The sequence below is a fragment of the Malus sylvestris genome, chromosome 4 (assembly GCF_916048215.2).
Source record: "Malus sylvestris chromosome 4, drMalSylv7.2, whole genome shotgun sequence".
Classification (NCBI taxonomy): domain Eukaryota; kingdom Viridiplantae; phylum Streptophyta; class Magnoliopsida; order Rosales; family Rosaceae; genus Malus; species Malus sylvestris.
Genome location: NC_062263.1, coordinates 25364950 through 25383098, shown reverse-complemented (window position 1 = coordinate 25383098; position 18149 = coordinate 25364950). Strand labels below are relative to the sequence as shown.

The following is an 18149-nucleotide window of genomic DNA, read 5'->3' as shown; positions in this document are numbered from 1 at the left end:
GTTTCATATATTTGGTAAGGTTGTTGTTAAGTCAGTGACTAACCTGTGGCGTGGCGCCTACGTGAACAATAACTGGATGCCACGTATTAATCTAGGCCACGTGGATATTAAAAATAAAAAATAAAACAAATTCAAATTTTAAATTAAAGGCATAAATTTTAGGGCTTTAGTTTTTTTTTTTTTTTTTTTTTACTTTTAACTGTTAGGTTTTTTTTTAATTTTAAATTCTTTTATAAATTTTAATTTTTTATCCACATGAGCCCTATATTGGCACGTGGCGCTTAGTCATTGTCTATCTGGGCACCACGTTACTCACTAGTTAACGACTGACTTAACAGCAACTCAAACTGTCCCAAAATTTTGACTTCGGCTACTACTCTGGAACAAAAAAAACTTGATAAATCAAATGTTGAAAACTAAGAAACTTAGTAAACTGAGATTGACCATATAAAGTACTCTAATATGTAAAATAGTAAACTTGAACCTGAATGCGAGCCGTTCACACTATCTTAACTAACTTGCGTTATCTATATCCGTTTCATCATATTAATAAATAGAATTTTTATTTTTTGGGTTTTGGGAACTATAATTTGGGATGTGCTTCTAAGTTCCGGAAGAGGATCCTCTCCTGAGCTCAGGATGGGGATCCTCTTGATCAGCCTATCTGGACCGTTAAAATTTAATCCAACGGTTCCAAATAAGAAATCCTTTAAAAGTTATAATAATTAAAACTGTTGGATTAAATTTGAACGGTTCAGATAAACTGATCAGGAGGATTCCCATCCTGAGCTCAGGAGAGGATCCTCGTCCCTAAGTTCCAATCTAGTCTCAACTTCTATTGCCACATCATCATCCCCTAACAAGACTCCTTATTGGGACGGCCAGTAGCTCAACCAATCAATCTATAATATAATCCTCCATGTGACTCAACCCTCCAGCAATTAGTACACGTCACGTAATTTCTAGGTCAACCCTATTTTATTGTTCCTACCCCCTCGTGATCCTTCAAACTTTTCTCAGACCGCCTCTCCTCTGAACAAAATACAATTATGTTTAAACTAAATTATCATCAAAATTTTGTATGTAGGGGTTGACAATTTACATTACTAGTTATGTGTTTGTCGGTTTAGAGGAAATTAAACTAAATTCCCAAGTCAAATTTAAAATAATTAAGAAAAATAACATAGAAAAGAGCGCTCGTGTGAGTAGCGAACTAGGGTTTTGGTTCCAAAATATTTTGAGTTGTGGCCATTTTAATATCATGTGTTGTTATATGAGTGAATGTAATACTGAATATGTTACCGACCTAAAAAGTAATAATGCATATTTTATATATAATACAGGTTAGATTAATAATGCATATTTTATATATAATACGGGTTAGATTGAAATCACACTGGAAAATCTCTAGTTTTTAAGTTAGGACTAGAAATTAAGGAGAATCCAACATATAACATTTTACATGTGTATATATAATTAAATTAATAGTAATCAGTCATGAGGTGATTAAAAATCATTTAGTACGGTTGTTGAGTTCGGCTCAAGCTCAACGTGACAATCGCACCCAACTATTCATTTTTCAATGCTCGAACGGTACTCACTACTATTTTTCCTTACTATATATGCGGAGCCACCCTTTCACTCACGAACACACAGAGACAAATTGATTAAGATCAAACAATGGCTATGAAAGCAGTGAAGATCCTGCAGTTTCTCTTCTTCATATGCCACTTAAGTCTTCAAGTCACGCATGCCTCCGATGGCGGATGGTATACTGGTCATGCAACATTTTATGGTGGTAGTGATGCTGCTGGCACAATGGGTAAGCTTGAAGAGATTACGTTCTTTATATAGTGCTTACTGTCATTTCTAAATGCTAAATGAGAGCCGCTACGCTTACCAATTTTGTTCACCATTAGACATGATAGTTTTTCATGTATTCAAATTTCGGGTCTACTCTTATTTGTAGGAGGTGCGTGTGGTTATGGAAACTTGTACAGCCAGGGGTACGGGACAAGCACCGCAGCTCTAAGCACTGCTCTTTTCAACAGTGGTTTGAGTTGTGGAGCGTGTTACCAACTCAGATGCAACCATGAGAGTGACCCCAAATGGTGCCTCCCGGGTGGTGTCATCACGGTCACAGCCACCAACTTCTGTCCTCCTAATAATGCTTTGTCTAACGACAACGGTGGCTGGTGCAACCCTCCTCTTCAACACTTTGATTTGGCTGAGCCTGCTTTCTTGCACATCGCTGAATATCGTGGTGGAATTGTCCCGGTACTCTTTAGAAGGTAACATATCTAAACAAGATGAATTCTACTTATCAAGGATTCGATTGACAACCTGACAACATAACATACCAGACCTGCTACTGACGAGAGAAAATTGTAATAGCTTAAAAACACATTTGTAGTGATTAATTAGTTGTAATTTTCTTGTTTAGGGTTCCATGTCTGAAGAAAGGAGGCATAAGGTTCACCATCAATGGCCACTCGTACTTCAACTTGGTTTTGATCACAAATGTTGGGGGTGCAGGGGACGTCCGTACAGTGTCTATCAAGGGTTCTAGGACAGGGTGGCTACCCATGTCAAGAAACTGGGGCCAGAATTGGCAGAGCAACTCCTACCTCAATGGCCAGAGGCTCTCCTTCAAGGTCACCACTAGCGACGGACGCACCGTCACCAGCTACAATGTTGTGCCGGCTGGTTGGCAGTTTGGACAGACTTTTGAAGGTGGCCAGTTTTAGATCATTTCTGGAGAACAATTACATATACAAAAGTAGACTTATATATTCATAAATTAATTATCCATAAAACTGCTTTGCAGTTAGCATCTTTGATTTTGTGAAAGTAAAGTATAATATCACATCAATGATGTAGATGCAATTTTTATACATCCAGCTAAGTATGCCACTATGTTTATATTTCTCTCTCATTAATTGTTTTTGGTATATGCACAGAATTAGAAAATAAATACAAAAAGAATTGGTTACAAACTATCAATAGACAATAAAACTAGAGAAACCCCGACAATAAACTGTATATTTGGAAAATAAACAGAAAACGAACCAGTTCTAAACGCGTAACATCAACCACAACTTAGTGCTTCTTTATTGACATCTCAAAAGCCCTCAAGCTTCAATTTTTTTTTTCACCAAACCTTTGTTACTAGATTCATTTGTGTATGTTTTCGTTTATTTTTGTTAAGCTTTGCTAAATATATGAAAGAGGACAACTTTTCCACCTTAAGGAACAATTCAATTAATTACGATCCTAGTAAATGAGGGATATAATTGCTCTAAAACATGGTTTCTTTCATGAAATTAACTTTACATATCAAACATTTTACTTACAAATACATCTCAAGAGGCAGCATCTAATCACACTAAAACCACTCAAATACACAATCCTCTTCTCACTCTTTGTCTGTCTATCACACAGCCAAAGTTTACAACCAGGATGAACATCAAAGACACCTCCTCTCACCTAACAAAAAACCACCACTGTGCACATCAATCTTGCAAATTTATAAACTGACTCAATAACTTAGTAACGAATATTTCACTCTTAAAACAATTTTCCCTCTCTCCACGCCAAGCTTTCCACCGGTAACCAGCCAATGACCAGGATGGTCTCGTGGTCCCTTGCTCATCTCCGACATGTCCACAACCTTCACCAACTTGTTGCCAGCGACATGTTCTCTTGAACCTGAACTTGAGTCACCCGTGGATGTTGCTTTCTTTGACTTTTCATTTGGCGTATGATCCCACAAGGATCTCCGTACGGTGCAGCCTGGCAGCCTAGAATATGATAGCTTCATGTACAAGACATTTCTCGATCCAAAGTCCCACACTCCGAGCTGTGCACCAGTGACTATGTAGACACCAGAGAGGTTCCCTATGAAGGTTTCAGGGTTCTCAATTGGTGCAGTGCTCACATGAGAGAAGTTTTTCCATTTTACTGGTTCAAACCATCGGCTGTCTTGCTCTTCAGGTCCTTGCCACTTGGGAGCACCAATTGCCACATCACTGTCCCAATATGGTTGAAGGATCTTTGGAAGAGATGCTAAGTGCTGAAGATGGATACAAAGTCGATTCTGCTTGCTTCCTTCTAGATACAACCGTAGGCCTGTGACTGGCTTCCGTTTAATTGTAACCTGCACATTGTAAAATTTCATTGATGGGGATTACATGACATAACCAAGGAGGATGCGTAATTTTGACATCTAAGGTTTTTTTTATCAAACCATGAATCAAATTCAGACTGCGAAATAACAAAAAATAATGAAATGGCTATTTAGACATCTCAAGGACGTGATGTCCCTCTGTCTCATATAATCCAGGCCCCTCCCAAACAGAACGGAGCAAATTTTTGTCTCATTCTGTCCAAAGACAGATACATGCCTCCTAAAGGATGGAAGAGCTCAGCGAAGAGACATTGATTACTGGAAAAAGACATACCTGTTCTTGGCTGACATAAAGCTTTTGCCCCATTATGCTGAATTGCAAGGATGGGCAAACAGGTTCCTTTCTTTGATGCCCAATATTTCTATCATATACAGGAGCCCAAATTCGAGAAATTTGAAACTCCAGGAAATATCTCAGCTCTTCTATTGGGGGCTTATCTACAAGAAGAATTTCAAAACCGTTTATCAGGATTACCTTACTGCTGACGCTAGAGCACACTACAGGAAAAAGAAAACTCTAACTGATCTATGACGATTTCATTTGTCGTACATTCAAGGTAAAGACCAATAGCTCGAGTCAGGTGCTCTTTTCCAGGTATCTCTTCCAGTAGGGCCGCTATAGGAAAAAATGTCATCTCAATTACATCTGGAGAGGAACAGACAGTTCTTGCCCATTGGGTGTGGTTTTGTTCCAGATCATCTCCTCCCCTTCTTCTGAAAATGACCGTGACATCCTGCATCAACAATAATTTAAGGTAGTAAGAAATAACCTCTAGAACTAACACAACTCGGTAGCAAGGTGATTAAATGTTCAAAGGTATGCCAAAATCAAGGGTTGGGTGAGAGTTTACTCTGTACTTCTTATGTATTTAAGAAATGGTAAACTATATTATATGTAAGGAAAATAGAGGTTCAGAGACAGAAGCAACTATATACTTTTTTAAATTTGTTTCTCATGATAAACCATCAAGCGCATCAGAGATACTGCAGACAAATAATAAATGCGTTACATACTTCTTTCCCAGCAAGATATGGTGCACTCGTGGGTTGAGGATATATCCCTTGACTGTTGAATAAACCAGGATCACCACCCTGAATATATATATAAAAAAAGTGATACTCAGAAATTGAATTTCAAGTAAAGACAGAGGCTATTAAGTAATAAAAAGGAAAAGAAGCAAAGCGGAACTAGCCTTATCATTGAATTTCATTTGACCTGAAGTTCCATTGCTTTCTGTATCTGAGAACCTTTGAGTTCCAATGTCCTGGACATAGTTTTTTATCTCCATGGTAGACAATGGGGATGAATGGTGTTGTTTAACGTAAATTACATCTTTCCCACCAATTGTTACTGATGTTATGACATGGGTTCCAAAATTTTCAATAAAGCTATCAAGAAAGAGTGACCAGTTATTAGGAAACATTTGTAACTATTTCATCACCATATTTCTACTAAAGTTATACATAATCATACCTTGCCAAGGATGCTGGATCCCAACTACTTGGGACAGCCTGTTTAACATGTTCTTGCAACACTATTGGGGATTTGAAAAGTTGGACCTTAGCAAGTGGAATATAAAATCCATCCACACAAAGAGTCTTCGTGGCTGCAGCATCAATATGTTTTGAACCAGTGAAGCTAAATGCAAAGTTGAAACTCCCAAGAGGAAAGCTGCCAGATGCGTTAGACTTTTGATTGAAATACTCAACCATCTGCAACCATTTGCCACGAGGATCACATAAAATAACTTAGGGGTTCTCTTTCACACACACACGCGCGAGCACACACACAGTGTTAAAAGCAAGCCACAGCCTCTTAAAAAAATGCAACAGACATAAATGCTGTTGAGCACAATCACCAATGTCTCAATACCACTAAGATGCTGCTCTTGCTTGGTTGCTAAACTAGCTCAAACAAGTACCTACAAGCTGAGCGTTCAATTGCCCGGCTATTTCCTAGTCCAGTACATTCTTAACAAGGTTTAACACGTTGTAGCTAGTGCATCGAGGGAAGTAATTTTATGATCATTATTATCACACATGAACTGTGGCAGGACACAAAACATGGAGTCGGAGTCATATGGAGCAGACCATTTTCCATGCCTTTACATTAAACCGGTCCGACGCTAAAAACAAACACATTTATGAAGTTCCATTTAACTTTCTGCAACTACCCATCATTTCTTACTCAAATTTGGGACATATTTCTCAATGAACATCAATCTCATAACTTAAACACTTTCCCTACAATCACATCATAGTAAAATGTTTGCAAAATTGCAACCTAAACCCAATTCACAAACTCTTACAACATCCACCTAAACCCTCAGAGCAAACACAACAACCTAAGTACACAATCAAACAACAATCCCATATATACAACAAAACCGTAAGCATTACCTCATGGAAGCTGCAGACTCCAGAGCTCTGCCGGCCGCCGGCCTCCTGCGAATGCCTGATGTCCCTCGAAACACCCGGTACAACTATCTCATCATATAGGCAGATATCCCTGGTGCAATCCTCGTCAAGCTCCAGAATCCTCGTACCCACAGCTCCCTTACAGTATAGCAACCTTGTATCGAAGTTCACGTCGAAACCTCTTCCTAATGCCTGTACGGAGTTCACAGCTGTGTGCAAAGCTGCTGCATTTTCTCCCATTTCTCATCACACTACTGCCCCAAAACCCTCTCACTCTTCTTCTGATCACGGATGATAAAACCCGACCCCAAATTCGAAACACTAAACCCAGTTGCCTGTTCGGGTTCTGGAGCTCAATTCAAAGGACCAAGTTGGAAACTTTCCCAGAAACCCACAGGGGATTGGGAAATCGTGGCGTTTTCTGAATTGGGTTTTTGGAGATTTCTCTGTTCGACCATTTTCTCGAGAAAGCTCAGGACTTGTTCTTCGGCTGACTTCTCCCTCTCTCTCTCTCTCTCTCTCTCTGTTCTTCGGCTGCTTTGACTCTGAAAAATCTTCGATTCGAACTCGATATGTCGAACAAGCTGGAGCTCTTTCTCCTTCTTCCTCTGGATCTCAAAAATCCATGGAAAGATTATCCAATCTTTCTCATTCTCTTCCTGTGTGTGTACTTCTCCCACCCCTTCTCTCTCTCTCTCTACAGTTCTCTCTTTCTCTCTCTGTAAATTTCGCTTACTTTTCTACCAGCTTCCGAGTTACAACGAGGAGACGGCATTGACTTGGAGTGTTTGTTTTCTCGCATCTATGTGTGTTCGCATTAGCGTGCGCACTTCCCTTAATCGCAACACTGATTCCGCCACGTGCGTTTCTGATTTGATCAGACGGCTTCCGACCGGTCAACAACATTGCCGTCTTACACTGTGGTCAGGTCACACGTACGGGATTGAAGCTCGGTTGTTGTTGCCTTGTTGGTCTATTTTTTATTTTTTTTATTTTTTATTTTGTTTTATTTTACTAATTTATTTTATTTATTTTTATCCCAATGTCCTCCTCAAGAAATTTCCACAAAGACTCAAAAATGTGATAGTTCATATTTTTATTTGGTCAAAGAATTCAAATCACCTTACCGCTTAAAACTCCAAGGCATTATACTTCGGTGCATAGTAATAAAAAACTTTGAAATTCAAACTAAAATTGGACAACGAATCTGAAATTTAGAATCTTCGAGTTATCCGAATTTGGCGGAAATAGAAATCCATAATAAATTTTGTTTGAAAAGTGCTTTTGGCAATTTGGCCAAAAACAAAAGGAAAAGACTGGAAACTAACAGTCTTTTGGAAAAAAAATCTCTACTTATTACTTGTTTATAAGGAAAAGGAATAGTCTTTTCTCTACTTATTACTTGCTTACAAGGAAAAAAAAAGTCTTTCCATTAAAAATAAAAAAAAACTAATGAAAATGACTTGAAAACTTTGAGTTTTAACGATAAGGACAAAATAAAGGGTAAAGTGAATTGTACCATGATTGACTTTTTAGTGTAAAAATATGATTTTTCATTAAAGTGAACAGTACTAGTAACTTTTCGTTAAATTTCCCTTACAAATAAGGGAATGTCTTTCCATCAAATTAGGCCACAATTTCAATTAACTTCAAGAGCCAAATGTTCAAGTGCAGTTAACTTAAAGAGACAGATGTACTTTTCCCTAAATACGTGACTATGGAAAGCCTCAAATTACCATTTTATTAGGTGTAGTTTACATATGACATTGCATCATTAGTAATTTAGTATATAACATCACAATGACATTGTACTTGTGCCTCTGAAGTCATCCTACACTTGAGATACTCGTGATCACTGTTGTAACAACGCAAGGTGGCTGGTCACCGCCCCTATTAAAGCCTAGGCGTTTGAAAATTAAAAAAATGCGCCTAGACCTGCTGAGGCGCCCGCCTAGATCGCCTAGCCCGCCTAGGCACCCGTCTAGGTTGCAACTCACTTAAACAAAATATAAATAACTTTCATTTTGCATTTTATCTTTCTCAATAAATTGTAAAAGACTTGTTGAATACTTAAATGAACACACATTATATGCTTGTTCCCCATTTTATCATTATGTACCATTGTTTCATAATATATATGTAATTCTATTTTGTAGTTTATATTGAAATTATATATATATATATATATATATATATATATATTAAGTATAAATAGACACTTATTTACACAAAATATAATAGATTTACTTAAATCCGCATAGTCTACCTAGGTGCCCGTCTAAACTCCGTCTAGCCGTTTAGGTGCTAGGCCCTAGCTCGCCTCCTGACTAACGTCTAACGTCTTTTAAAACCTTTGCTTGTGATAGTCCCACACTCTTATTAGGGACAGTTGGCATTGCATCATTAGTACATGACATCGCAGTACGTTGTACTTGTGTCATTGAAGTCATCCTACACTTGAGATGCTCATGATAGGCCCACACTCTTATATAAAAATGTTAAAACACATGACAATAAGTGATTAGCTTACGACATCATAATAACGTCCCATTGTAAGGTACAAGTAAATTTTCTCTCCTTTTACTAAAGGAACCTTTGTCTATATGACACCCTTCAAACCAGAATAAAAGATAACATATCGTCACTGTACCATCTCTGTAGTCAGTACGTTCCAGGTGGAGGTAATTTTCTTTACTTTTAATGAGGGAACCTTTGTCTATAGCCAAAATAGTAGACAGTGACATTTATATGACACAATTAAGACCAGAGGAAAGTGTCGATCATGGTCATGCATTGTTGCTTTCATCAGTCCTTCAAAGTCCCAATACCACTCGCCAACATGCAAACACAGACAAAGTGCAGGCACGGCACCATTGCATGCCTGCTAGGGTAAGGCACATGAAGGCCAATCACTACTTTTCAAAGGAAAATACCAGGTGGTCCTTGGACCACCATTCACAAATATTTTCAAAGCGGATAACAAAAATAACGTGATTTTCGCACATCTTTTTCTTGTACACTTTTGTTTAACAATACTTAAGTTCCAACCCAAATTTGCACGATAGAATGAAAATTGACTAACATAATTACCTGTAAGATTTTAGAATTTCAATTGACAAAATCTGTTCCAAAGTGGTTTGTTTTGCTGACAAATTATATCCAATTATCCATATAAAATCATAACTTGTCTTCAATTACTTCATCTATACATGGCTGAAGCCGAGCGTTTTGGAGACTCCCTTACAAATCATCTCGTTCCTCAAACGCTCAACGTCGTCCCATCTCTCTGCTTCTGCATAGACGTTTGACAACAAAACATAATCTGCATCCCTTAGAGGCTCCAATTTCGCAAGCTGCCGAAAGCTTTGTTCCGCCAATTCTACGTTTCCATGTACCCTACAAGCACCCAACAAGGTCCTCCACAGCAAGGAGCTTGAGCCGCAAGGCACAGTTTTGATCATCTCGTAGGCTTCTTCAAGCAATCCCGTTCTGCTGAGAAGATCAACCATGCAACCGTAATGCTTATTGTCCGGCATGATATTGTATTCTTGAATCATGTGATTGAAATACCGGCGTCCTTCTTCCACCAAACCTTTGTGGCTGCACGCAATGAGAACGCCGATGAATGTAATCCGATTAGGCCTGACTTCGCCATGCTGCGTTTCCATAGTTTTGAACAATTTCAGAGCCTCCTTGCAGTAACCATGTACGGCCAGACCCACAATCATGGCGTTCCAGCAGCCGACAGGTTTCATTTTCAGCTCATGGAACACTTCCCAGGCTGAATTCACTTTTCCGCATTTCGAATACATATCTACAAGGGCAACCCCCAAATACCCTCCAATCTTATGGTGCTTCAGGGACTCGTGGATCTTCCTTCCAATCTCCAATGCGCCGGTTTCAGCACAAGCACCCAAGATCGATACGAGCGTTACTTCAGTAGCTTCCACCTCGGCAACTTGCATTTCACGGAAGAGCTTCAATGCTCCATCATAATCTCTAACCTGAACATACCCAGCAATCATAGAATTCCAAGAAACTGAATCCCTCCCTGTCATCTCTCGGAACACCATTTCCGCAGCCTCAATGTTGCTCAACCTAACATGCCTTGCCAACAAAGTATTCCAGGAAACCACATTCTTCTCAGGCATCGATCGAAACAAAGAATCCGCGGTTTCAAAATCGTTAATCCGGTCATAAGCCGATATCATAATATTCCAAGAAGCAACACTTCTCTCAGTCATTTCGTCGAACACGCACCGGGCAAGTCTCACAAACCCACACTGACAGTACACAAAAAGCAACGAATTCTGCACATACAGATCACGATCGAACCCCAACTTCAAAACTCGGCAATGAATTTCCCCTCCCTTTCTATCCACCCCAAATCCGTGCGATTTCACACCATCTTCCATCTGCTTCACCACTCTGGCGCAAGCCTTGAGCGCGAAATTGAAGGTGAAGTGATCAGACCCAACACCCATTTCCTGCATACGGTTGTAAATTTGTATTGCTCTGACGGGGAAGACGCTGTTGCTGTAAGCTCTGATCATGGTGTTGCAGACGAAGGGGTCGTCCATGGCGGTCTCTTCGAACAGGGCATGGGCGTGCGCCAGGCATCCCAGCGGCGACAGCGACGCGAAAGCAACGAGCTTTCCAACGATGGGTTGGTGAGAGAAGAAGAGACCTGCCTTCGTGAGGAAAGCTTGGGCCGATTCGACTTGCGCTATGGAAGAGAAATGTGGAAGTTGCAGAAGCTTGGAGAGCGTGAGGGAGACGGCGAGGTTCACACTCAGCATCTTCCATTCCGAAAGCTCTGAGCTTTCGACAGCTGATTGGGATTCGATTATGTATCTGAAGAGTTCCGAAACGACGACGTTCGTATCAGATGTTATGACCATTGCAACCCTCCATCAGCAAACTATTTTGGATGGAATTTCTTTACCTACAAGGCTACAAATGTAAATACACGGAATGAGCTTAAAAGAAGGGATTCCATTTGATGAGAAGAGAAAATTGTTCCTTTACAATAAGGTCACCTCCTACGCAACAACCATCCTCAATTTTTTTCTGTTTAATTTCTTGATGAATTTTCCACCCATCAAACACTATTTGATTTCGTGTTTTCTCGTCGTTTGCACATCATATCATCGTTTTTCGAGTGATTGATCACGAATTCGCTAAAATTGTGTATCTACGATCGTGTGTCTGCCTTGTTCTTCAGTTAGAACAAGATGGTTTCCAAAAATATGTTGCCTGCTCACTGTGAGCTCTTGGTCCTCTTGGCATTGAACAGCTGCCTGAGGAAAGCGAACTTCCCTCTTGTCCGGGCAGATAATTCAGTCATGGGACCGTTACTTGCGGCTGCTTCTTTCGTGTCAGTGTCTGGTATAGGCGGTGAGGGTGGTGAGAGTTTGAAGAGGAACGAATTGAGCATGCGGATGATCTGGCTGAACGTAGGCCTTAGATTAGGGTCCTCAACCCAACATGACTGAATGATAAATGCAAGATCGGGCGATATGTCCTCCGGAAGTAGAGGCCTCTCTTGCTGCATTCTCAGACAACAATGCAAGAGTAAGCAACATAAAAAAGAATATTGGTTTTAACAGAAATGACAGACTGCACAGAATGACCGAATGCATTAACAGAAATAACGGATTGAATTCTTATACCTTGAAAGCAGCAGCATAAGCGGCCTGCAAATTGGACATGCCTTCGAAGGGCATGCGGTTAGTCAATAATTCCCATAAGACAATCCCAAAGCTATATACATCGACCTTGTTATTGTAATGCTTCTTCTCTCCCTGGCGTAAAGTTACCGTGCTATATAGCTGCAAGATACATTAAAGCAGATCAACATAGCTTTTAAGCAGATTCAGAAACAAAAACCAACCAAAAGGACCCGAATGGAACTACAAAGCTTGACTCATCAGCACATAACGTTGCATGATTGATAGTGTTCTAACATTTTGTTAAATGATACTTTGATTCGAACTCATCCTCTCCAACCCTAATTAAAATAGAAACCACGCACAGCGAAATTAGAATCCATATGTAACAGTTAAATATCTGCATCAAGTCATTATCAATGTCTATGTTTCTGCGTGTAGGAAAGTCCTTCCAAACCCAAAATCAGCCCCAGCAACCAGAGTAGTTATGGACAAATCAAGGTATAAAATGGTTCTGGCAATATTCGTATTTCAAATGAAGCATTTCCAAACCTATCTATCATAGATACACAACTGAAATGCGCCTATAAATATGTTCAGAAGGCAGAACGAGAGTTATAACTTATTGTTCTGCATTCTACTCACAACCATGCAACGTTACCAAAACAAAAAGCACTAGACCTGTCCAGTTTATTCAACCAAATAAAAGTTCTTGTATCAACAATTAAAAGTAAGGAAAACTAATGAAAAAGGCTTGAAAACTTTGAGTTTTAATGATAAGGACAAAATAAAGAGTAAAGTGAATAATATCAGGTTTGACTTTTTAGTGTAAAAATATGGTTTTTGGTTAAAATGAACAGTACCGTTGGCTTTTCATTAAAACTCCCCAATTTAAGTGAGCAAGATAAACATGTTGACAAACCTCAGGAGCCATCCAGCGGTAAGTCCCAGTTTCTGCTGTCATCATCTCTGTAACCGTTTCTTCTCTTGCAAGACCAAAATCTGCAAGCTTTACATGTTTCTGATTCGCCGTAAGCAACAAATTGTCTGCAATAAGACATTTCATATGTATCATTAAAAACCATAAGAATAATAATACTAATTGAGCCACATAAAAATGCTTCATGTGATCCACGAAAACGAAACTTACTAATTTTCAAGAGTAATAATACTAAATTGAAAAAACAGCATCACATAACCCAGCTGAAAATAAAAAGGGCAAGCATCTAGAACTAAAGTACAGCCTAGTCTTGCCAAGTGAAGCTGCATTCTTTTACCATTTATCATTTCAAAACTGTTGGTCCTAGGATAGCATAAACTGATCATATGAAAGCAACTTTCCGAACTAAATGGAAGTCCAACAAAAAGAATAATTCAACTTGGAGAAAACTATAAGCGACATTTGCGGCAAGGGGGTAAACTTCTAGCTCAAGCACCACTGCAATTTCGTCTAATTTATTTAACAGAACTGTAAAAGGAAAGAGACACAACGGTTCCTTTATAAGAATTGGATTCTTTACTTAATTTTATTTATTAAAAAAATGTCTGTCAATTGAAAAAGTAGGGTAGTGCTATCCCAGCACCAATTTTACCTCCCACACACCCCTCCCAAATTCCAGCCATTGGATCAGATGAATTGAAGAAGATCAATGGACAAAAATTAACAAGGGCGTGTGGGAGGTAAAAATGGGTGTGTGAATAGCACTATCCGATAAAATATAAACAAGCCAATTGTTCCGCTATACATTATCCCACAATAAAAAACCACAGAAGTGAAGTACAGCTCAAACTAGCAATACGGTACCCGGCTTTAGATCTCTATGTATGATCCCATTGGCATGTAAACATTCCATAGCGTGAGCGATGTCCAGAGAAAATTTAATGGCTACGTGGAGTTCTAATGGATTTGGACGAATACTCATCAGGTACTTCCTAAGTGACATCCCAGGTAATAGCTCAGTAACTATCACCATAAGCGGCTCCTTACAAGCTCCAATAAACTGTAGAAAGAAGAATTAAATTAAGAATTCCAGTGAAACAATATGAAAGCCAACGGTTTGCAAACCGTTTAAGCATGCATGAACTAAAGATGTTTAATCACGGCACTTACCTTAACAAGATTTTCGTGTTTTACTCGGGACATCATATTAACTTCACGGGCAAAACGACTCTCAAGCGCAGCTCTTTCTTCAGTAGTGCTCCCACGATGGAGGACTTTGACAGCAACAATTCGATCACCGTATCTGAAAAATCATTAGACTACATGTACATAACTACTACACTCGAGAACACACAGACCACTCACAAACATTCCTCCCAATAACACAATGGTACAACCTAATTCATCTGATGACACCAAAATCAGTAACTCTCACAAATCTACAAACAAAACTTTTAAGCTGATAATCAAGACTTGCAGTCATCCAAATAAAACGTTAATCGACAGCAAATTAATCTCGAAGAAGTACATTACATTTTTTAACCATACAAAGCAAGCAAAGTAAATAGCAACTAAGTTGAGAGCATAAGAGTTGACTGAAAAGGAATTGAGACTGACCTTCCTTCATAAACCTTGCCATGTGCTCCCTCACCAATTTTCGCCCCGATAAACAACAATTTCGGGTCCACCAGCAAATTCTCGTCAATTGTCAGCTGCTGGGCAGCAATCAAACCATTCTGCGAGCCCGAGTTGGGCTCGACATCCACAGACTTCCTCAAAACCGCTTGCTCGCGCTCCCTTTCTTCTCTTCCGCCGCTCCTCACGCTGCAACTCATGCTGCAACCCTCAGACAATTCCAGAATTCCCCATTCCAACCATCATTTCCACCTTAATCACAAAATCCACATCATCCCAAATCAATTTTCCGACCCTTCATCAAGTTTAACTCAACATTTTCTCCAATTTCCATAAAACCAACATCACAAAAAAACCCAATTTCTCCAAAGATTGAAACTTTCTTATCCAAACTAAACATTCAGAGCAGATTCTACTCCCACTACTACCAGAACTCCACGAATTTATATCACAAAAAGGAAAGAAAAAACAAGGGGAAATTGCTACCAAGAAAAAGCAGTCAATTTTTTGTTTTCCCAAACAAAATTTATCTAAAATTCAAACTTGTAAGAACAACTTTACTTGAGGTGGAAGACTCGTCGGTTTATAAAAGGAATTTTACAGCATAGAAAAACCAGATAAATGGGCAAAAAGCAACTTACAGTCGACGCTAAATTTTCCCGAGAAAATTCATCCGAGAAAAAGATAATTCCAATTTAAATATCAGTAATAAAGCAAAGAATCGCGACCTTTAACGTCTAATTTTTAGCTCGGAGTTTCTTTTTCTCCTTGAACTTCGACACGAAAAAGGAAAAAACCTAACCCTAGAAAGCACGAGAGAGATAGTCTAATCTCTGTTTTCCGAACTTCGCTTTCCTTTCTCTCTCTAGAAATCGTGGCGTTTTCTCTCTCTACCCACTGAGGAGGAGAGCTCCGATGAGAGATAAAAATTCCGAGAGTGTTCCGACGAGGGTTTAAAGTTCAAAACATTAGAGGTGAGAGAAAAAAGAGGAAAGTGATGTGGCGAATGCGTACGGGACACGTGGAGAGCATACAAGAAAGGTTTGCTCGTTGCGGGCGTGGCATCTGCGATTTGGACGTTCATGGTCGAGAGTAGACCTAGAAAACGGATGTGTTTGTGCTCATTTATGTCGTTTTCGTGTTATACTTATTATTTTACTAAAGTGTGTCATAATCGTTATTTTAATCGGTGATCTAACAACGATTCAATTCATTAATAGATTCTTAACGGCTGACCCAATAACGATCTGACTCGTTAAAGAGTTAACTCGGAATATGCTATTTTTCGTATTGTTTCTTGTCGGATTAATGGTTCGTCTAAGAAATTGCTAGCCTAGTCGAGAGGATGCTTAGATGGAGAAGTCATGTTGTGACAAAGGCATCTTGTTCGACTCGGCTCAGCTTGTGCTTGGCTTGGAAGTTGATACGTCCTATTCATGAGAGTTAGGTTAGTCGATTTACAGTATTTGAGACTATTCGTGTTCAAATTCTCATTTTTGTAAAGTAGAGTAATAAAATATCACTCTGTTAAAAAAGAATTATAATGAAAGCTACAAGGGGTTACAATTAAAATAATTAAAAATATTTATGCGTGAAGAGTTGTGTAAAGTCACATAATAGATCAACATAATTGTTTAATATCGAACACTCTATCAACGAGAATCTGACTTATTCACACTAGTAGATATACTACTAGTGGCTCCACTCCCTTGATATTAGTTGTATAAAAAATTGAAAAGAAGTTGGGAGTTAGGACAATTATCTTTTGGATTTGGATCCCATCCATCCAGATCCAAATTGTGGGGATCTTAGGGATTCTCACATATTAGTCATTCATCGTGCATCGTACGGTCAGAAATCATTTGTTTTCTTTTTATTTAAAATTAAATACAAATAGTACCTGACGAAAATTAGCCGCACAATGTACGATAAACAGCTAAGATATGAGGATCCCTAGGATTCCCACAAAGTGGATCCGGAGAGGATCCTCTTCCATCTTTTTTATCCATTGCTTTTTTTAAATCTATTTATCATAATATTTAATAAATGAATGAAAAAGACAACTTTGAATTTTCTTATGAAGTAAGTGTGAGTATTATTTATCATAATATTTCTTCAAATTTGTATGAACTCAAATATGTATATTTTATTGACCCAAAAACAAAATGTGTCTATTTTGATTTTATATGTCAATCTTTACACCTTGATAAGGAGAGGGCGGCCATTGGCCATTAGGGATTGTCATGCTTCTTGACACTTGAGTTTGTTTCCAAAGTCTTGTTTTTGTAGTTGTTAGATGGAATTTACTTGTGTTTAGAATTACTTGGTTCACCTAATTCACCTATTCAAGTGAATATAATACAATATGATATGGTGGACTAAAACTTATTCAAAGCTAAAGGAATGAAAAACCAATTCTCATATATTCCTAGCGCTTACATCAATATTTGAAACTATTATTCGATTTTTATGGATTTACAAAATATTATATGTAGTAATGGTGTTGTTATTGACACTCTAAAAAATTTATTGTGCACTCTAAACTTGTTACCGATTTAAAAAATTTTAGATACAACAATTGTATTACATCAAAGATTGTATCAACGTGGTACCATGAAATAGACAAAAATTTGGTCGATGAAATGATACCAGTCATTGCAGGCGATATGAACTTGCGGTTAGCCTTGGTGGTAAAATTAATGATTAAACAAATCATAAACAGCGGGAGTTGTATTGTCTTGGTGAATAAGTTCTTCATTTTCAACTCATTTTGTCATGGCTCCCTGGATTCAAATGCTTCCTCTCCCCTCAATGTAGCTTAAAGTAGTAAAACAACTAGTTTTGAACTTGAACGTAGTGATCGTTCAAATAGGTCCATAAAATAAGGATAAGATAGTGCGCATTATTTTCTTGCACTCAAATTCGAATTTCAATTCTTAATGCATCAATGTCGACTACCTTAGCATATGCTTACGGGTTTGGTTTTCAAGTAAAATTCCCAAAATAACCATGCCATAAACATGGGTCAGAAAAAGAAAAGTAAAATTTTTGACATATCTTTTGGTGCCAATTTGTACCACCGCCATCACAACAGTAGAATCTCTTCCTTTATATTCTAATCACCTTTCATTTTTTCCTCTCATATTTTTCTTCTTTATTCTTTTTTTTTATAAAAAGATCGATACAAGATAAAAAGAAAAAATAAAAGAGAAAGATTAGGAGATGAGAAAATCGTAATCTGTCATCAGGCCCATGATGGTATGGGAACTTCGTACCGAAGAGGACTTTTCAATGTTTTGCG

General features: G+C 38.5%; 4 protein-coding genes across 5 annotated transcripts; 1 reads left to right on the top strand and 3 right to left on the bottom strand.

Annotated features, from left to right (window-relative positions):
* Positions 1–1638: 1638 nt before the first annotated feature.
* Positions 1639–2922, top strand: LOC126619915 (expansin-A4-like). Its single transcript, XM_050288356.1, has 3 exons — positions 1639–1822; positions 1970–2291; positions 2444–2922. The coding sequence occupies exons 1-3, from the start codon at positions 1681–1683 to the stop codon at positions 2745–2747; spliced, it is 768 nt and encodes a 255-aa protein (XP_050144313.1). The 5' UTR covers positions 1639–1680; the 3' UTR covers positions 2748–2922.
* A 314-nt stretch (positions 2923–3236) lies between these two features.
* Positions 3237–7382, bottom strand: LOC126619899 (MACPF domain-containing protein CAD1-like). 2 transcript variants are annotated; one of them, XR_007622178.1, is made up of 8 exons: positions 6587–7382; positions 5661–5899; positions 5380–5575; positions 5201–5278; positions 4737–4920; positions 4461–4624; positions 3343–4156; positions 3237–3298 (listed from the first exon to the last, which is right to left on the bottom strand). XR_007622178.1 is itself a non-coding variant. In XM_050288331.1 (7 exons), exons 1-7 carry the CDS (start codon positions 6842–6844, stop codon positions 3539–3541), a joined length of 1737 nt encoding a protein of 578 aa, XP_050144288.1. In that variant the 5' UTR covers positions 6845–7382; the 3' UTR covers positions 3294–3538. The 2 variants fall into 2 exon arrangements, 1 of the variants encoding a protein (XP_050144288.1); XM_050288331.1 differs by having other exon boundaries at positions 3294–4156.
* A 2308-nt stretch (positions 7383–9690) lies between these two features.
* LOC126619900 (pentatricopeptide repeat-containing protein At5g15300-like) lies at positions 9691–11511 on the bottom strand. The gene has a single exon (XM_050288332.1). It carries the CDS (start codon positions 11503–11505, stop codon positions 9808–9810), a length of 1698 nt encoding a protein of 565 aa, XP_050144289.1. The 5' UTR covers positions 11506–11511; the 3' UTR covers positions 9691–9807.
* Positions 11512–11579: 68 nt separating this feature from the next.
* Positions 11580–15804, bottom strand: LOC126619909 (serine/threonine-protein kinase STY13-like). Its single transcript, XM_050288348.1, has 7 exons — positions 15577–15804; positions 14831–15100; positions 14384–14516; positions 14078–14273; positions 13196–13320; positions 12277–12435; positions 11580–12152 (listed from the first exon to the last, which is right to left on the bottom strand). Exons 2-7 carry the CDS (start codon positions 15046–15048, stop codon positions 11865–11867), a joined length of 1119 nt encoding a protein of 372 aa, XP_050144305.1. The 5' UTR covers positions 15049–15100; positions 15577–15804; the 3' UTR covers positions 11580–11864.
* Between the last annotated feature and the right edge of the window lie 2345 nt (positions 15805–18149).

What these genes read in the sequence shown, in the direction of transcription:
- LOC126619900 (XM_050288332.1), bottom strand. Translation starts at nt 11,505, where the DNA reads ATGGTCATAACATCTGATACGAACGTCGTCGTTTCGGAACTCTTCAGA.
- LOC126619909 (XM_050288348.1), bottom strand. Translation starts at nt 15,048, where the DNA reads ATGAGTTGCAGCGTGAGGAGCGGCGGAAGAGAAGAAAGGGAGCGCGAG. An exon ending in ACATAGAGATCTAAAGCCGG is followed by an intron (nt 13,321 to 14,077) that starts GTACCGTATTGC and finishes GTCTTATTGCAG; the next exon opens with ACAATTTGTTGCTTACGGCG. An exon ending in ACCGCTGGATGGCTCCTGAG is followed by an intron (nt 12,436 to 13,195) that starts GTTTGTCAACAT and finishes TGTATCTTGCAG; the next exon opens with CTATATAGCACGGTAACTTT.
- LOC126619915 (XM_050288356.1), top strand. Translation starts at nt 1,681, where the DNA reads ATGGCTATGAAAGCAGTGAAGATCCTGCAGTTTCTCTTCTTCATATGC. An exon ending in TGATGCTGCTGGCACAATGG is followed by an intron (nt 1,823 to 1,969) that starts GTAAGCTTGAAG and finishes TCTTATTTGTAG; the next exon opens with GAGGTGCGTGTGGTTATGGA. An exon ending in GTCCCGGTACTCTTTAGAAG is followed by an intron (nt 2,292 to 2,443) that starts GTAACATATCTA and finishes TTTCTTGTTTAG; the next exon opens with GGTTCCATGTCTGAAGAAAG.
- LOC126619899 (XM_050288331.1), bottom strand. Translation starts at nt 6,844, where the DNA reads ATGGGAGAAAATGCAGCAGCTTTGCACACAGCTGTGAACTCCGTACAG. An exon ending in CATATCTTGCTGGGAAAGAA is followed by an intron (nt 4,921 to 5,200) that starts GTATGTAACGCA and finishes TTGTTGATGCAG; the next exon opens with GATGTCACGGTCATTTTCAG. An exon ending in TATTGGTCTTTACCTTGAAT is followed by an intron (nt 4,625 to 4,736) that starts GTACGACAAATG and finishes TTCTTCTTGTAG; the next exon opens with ATAAGCCCCCAATAGAAGAG.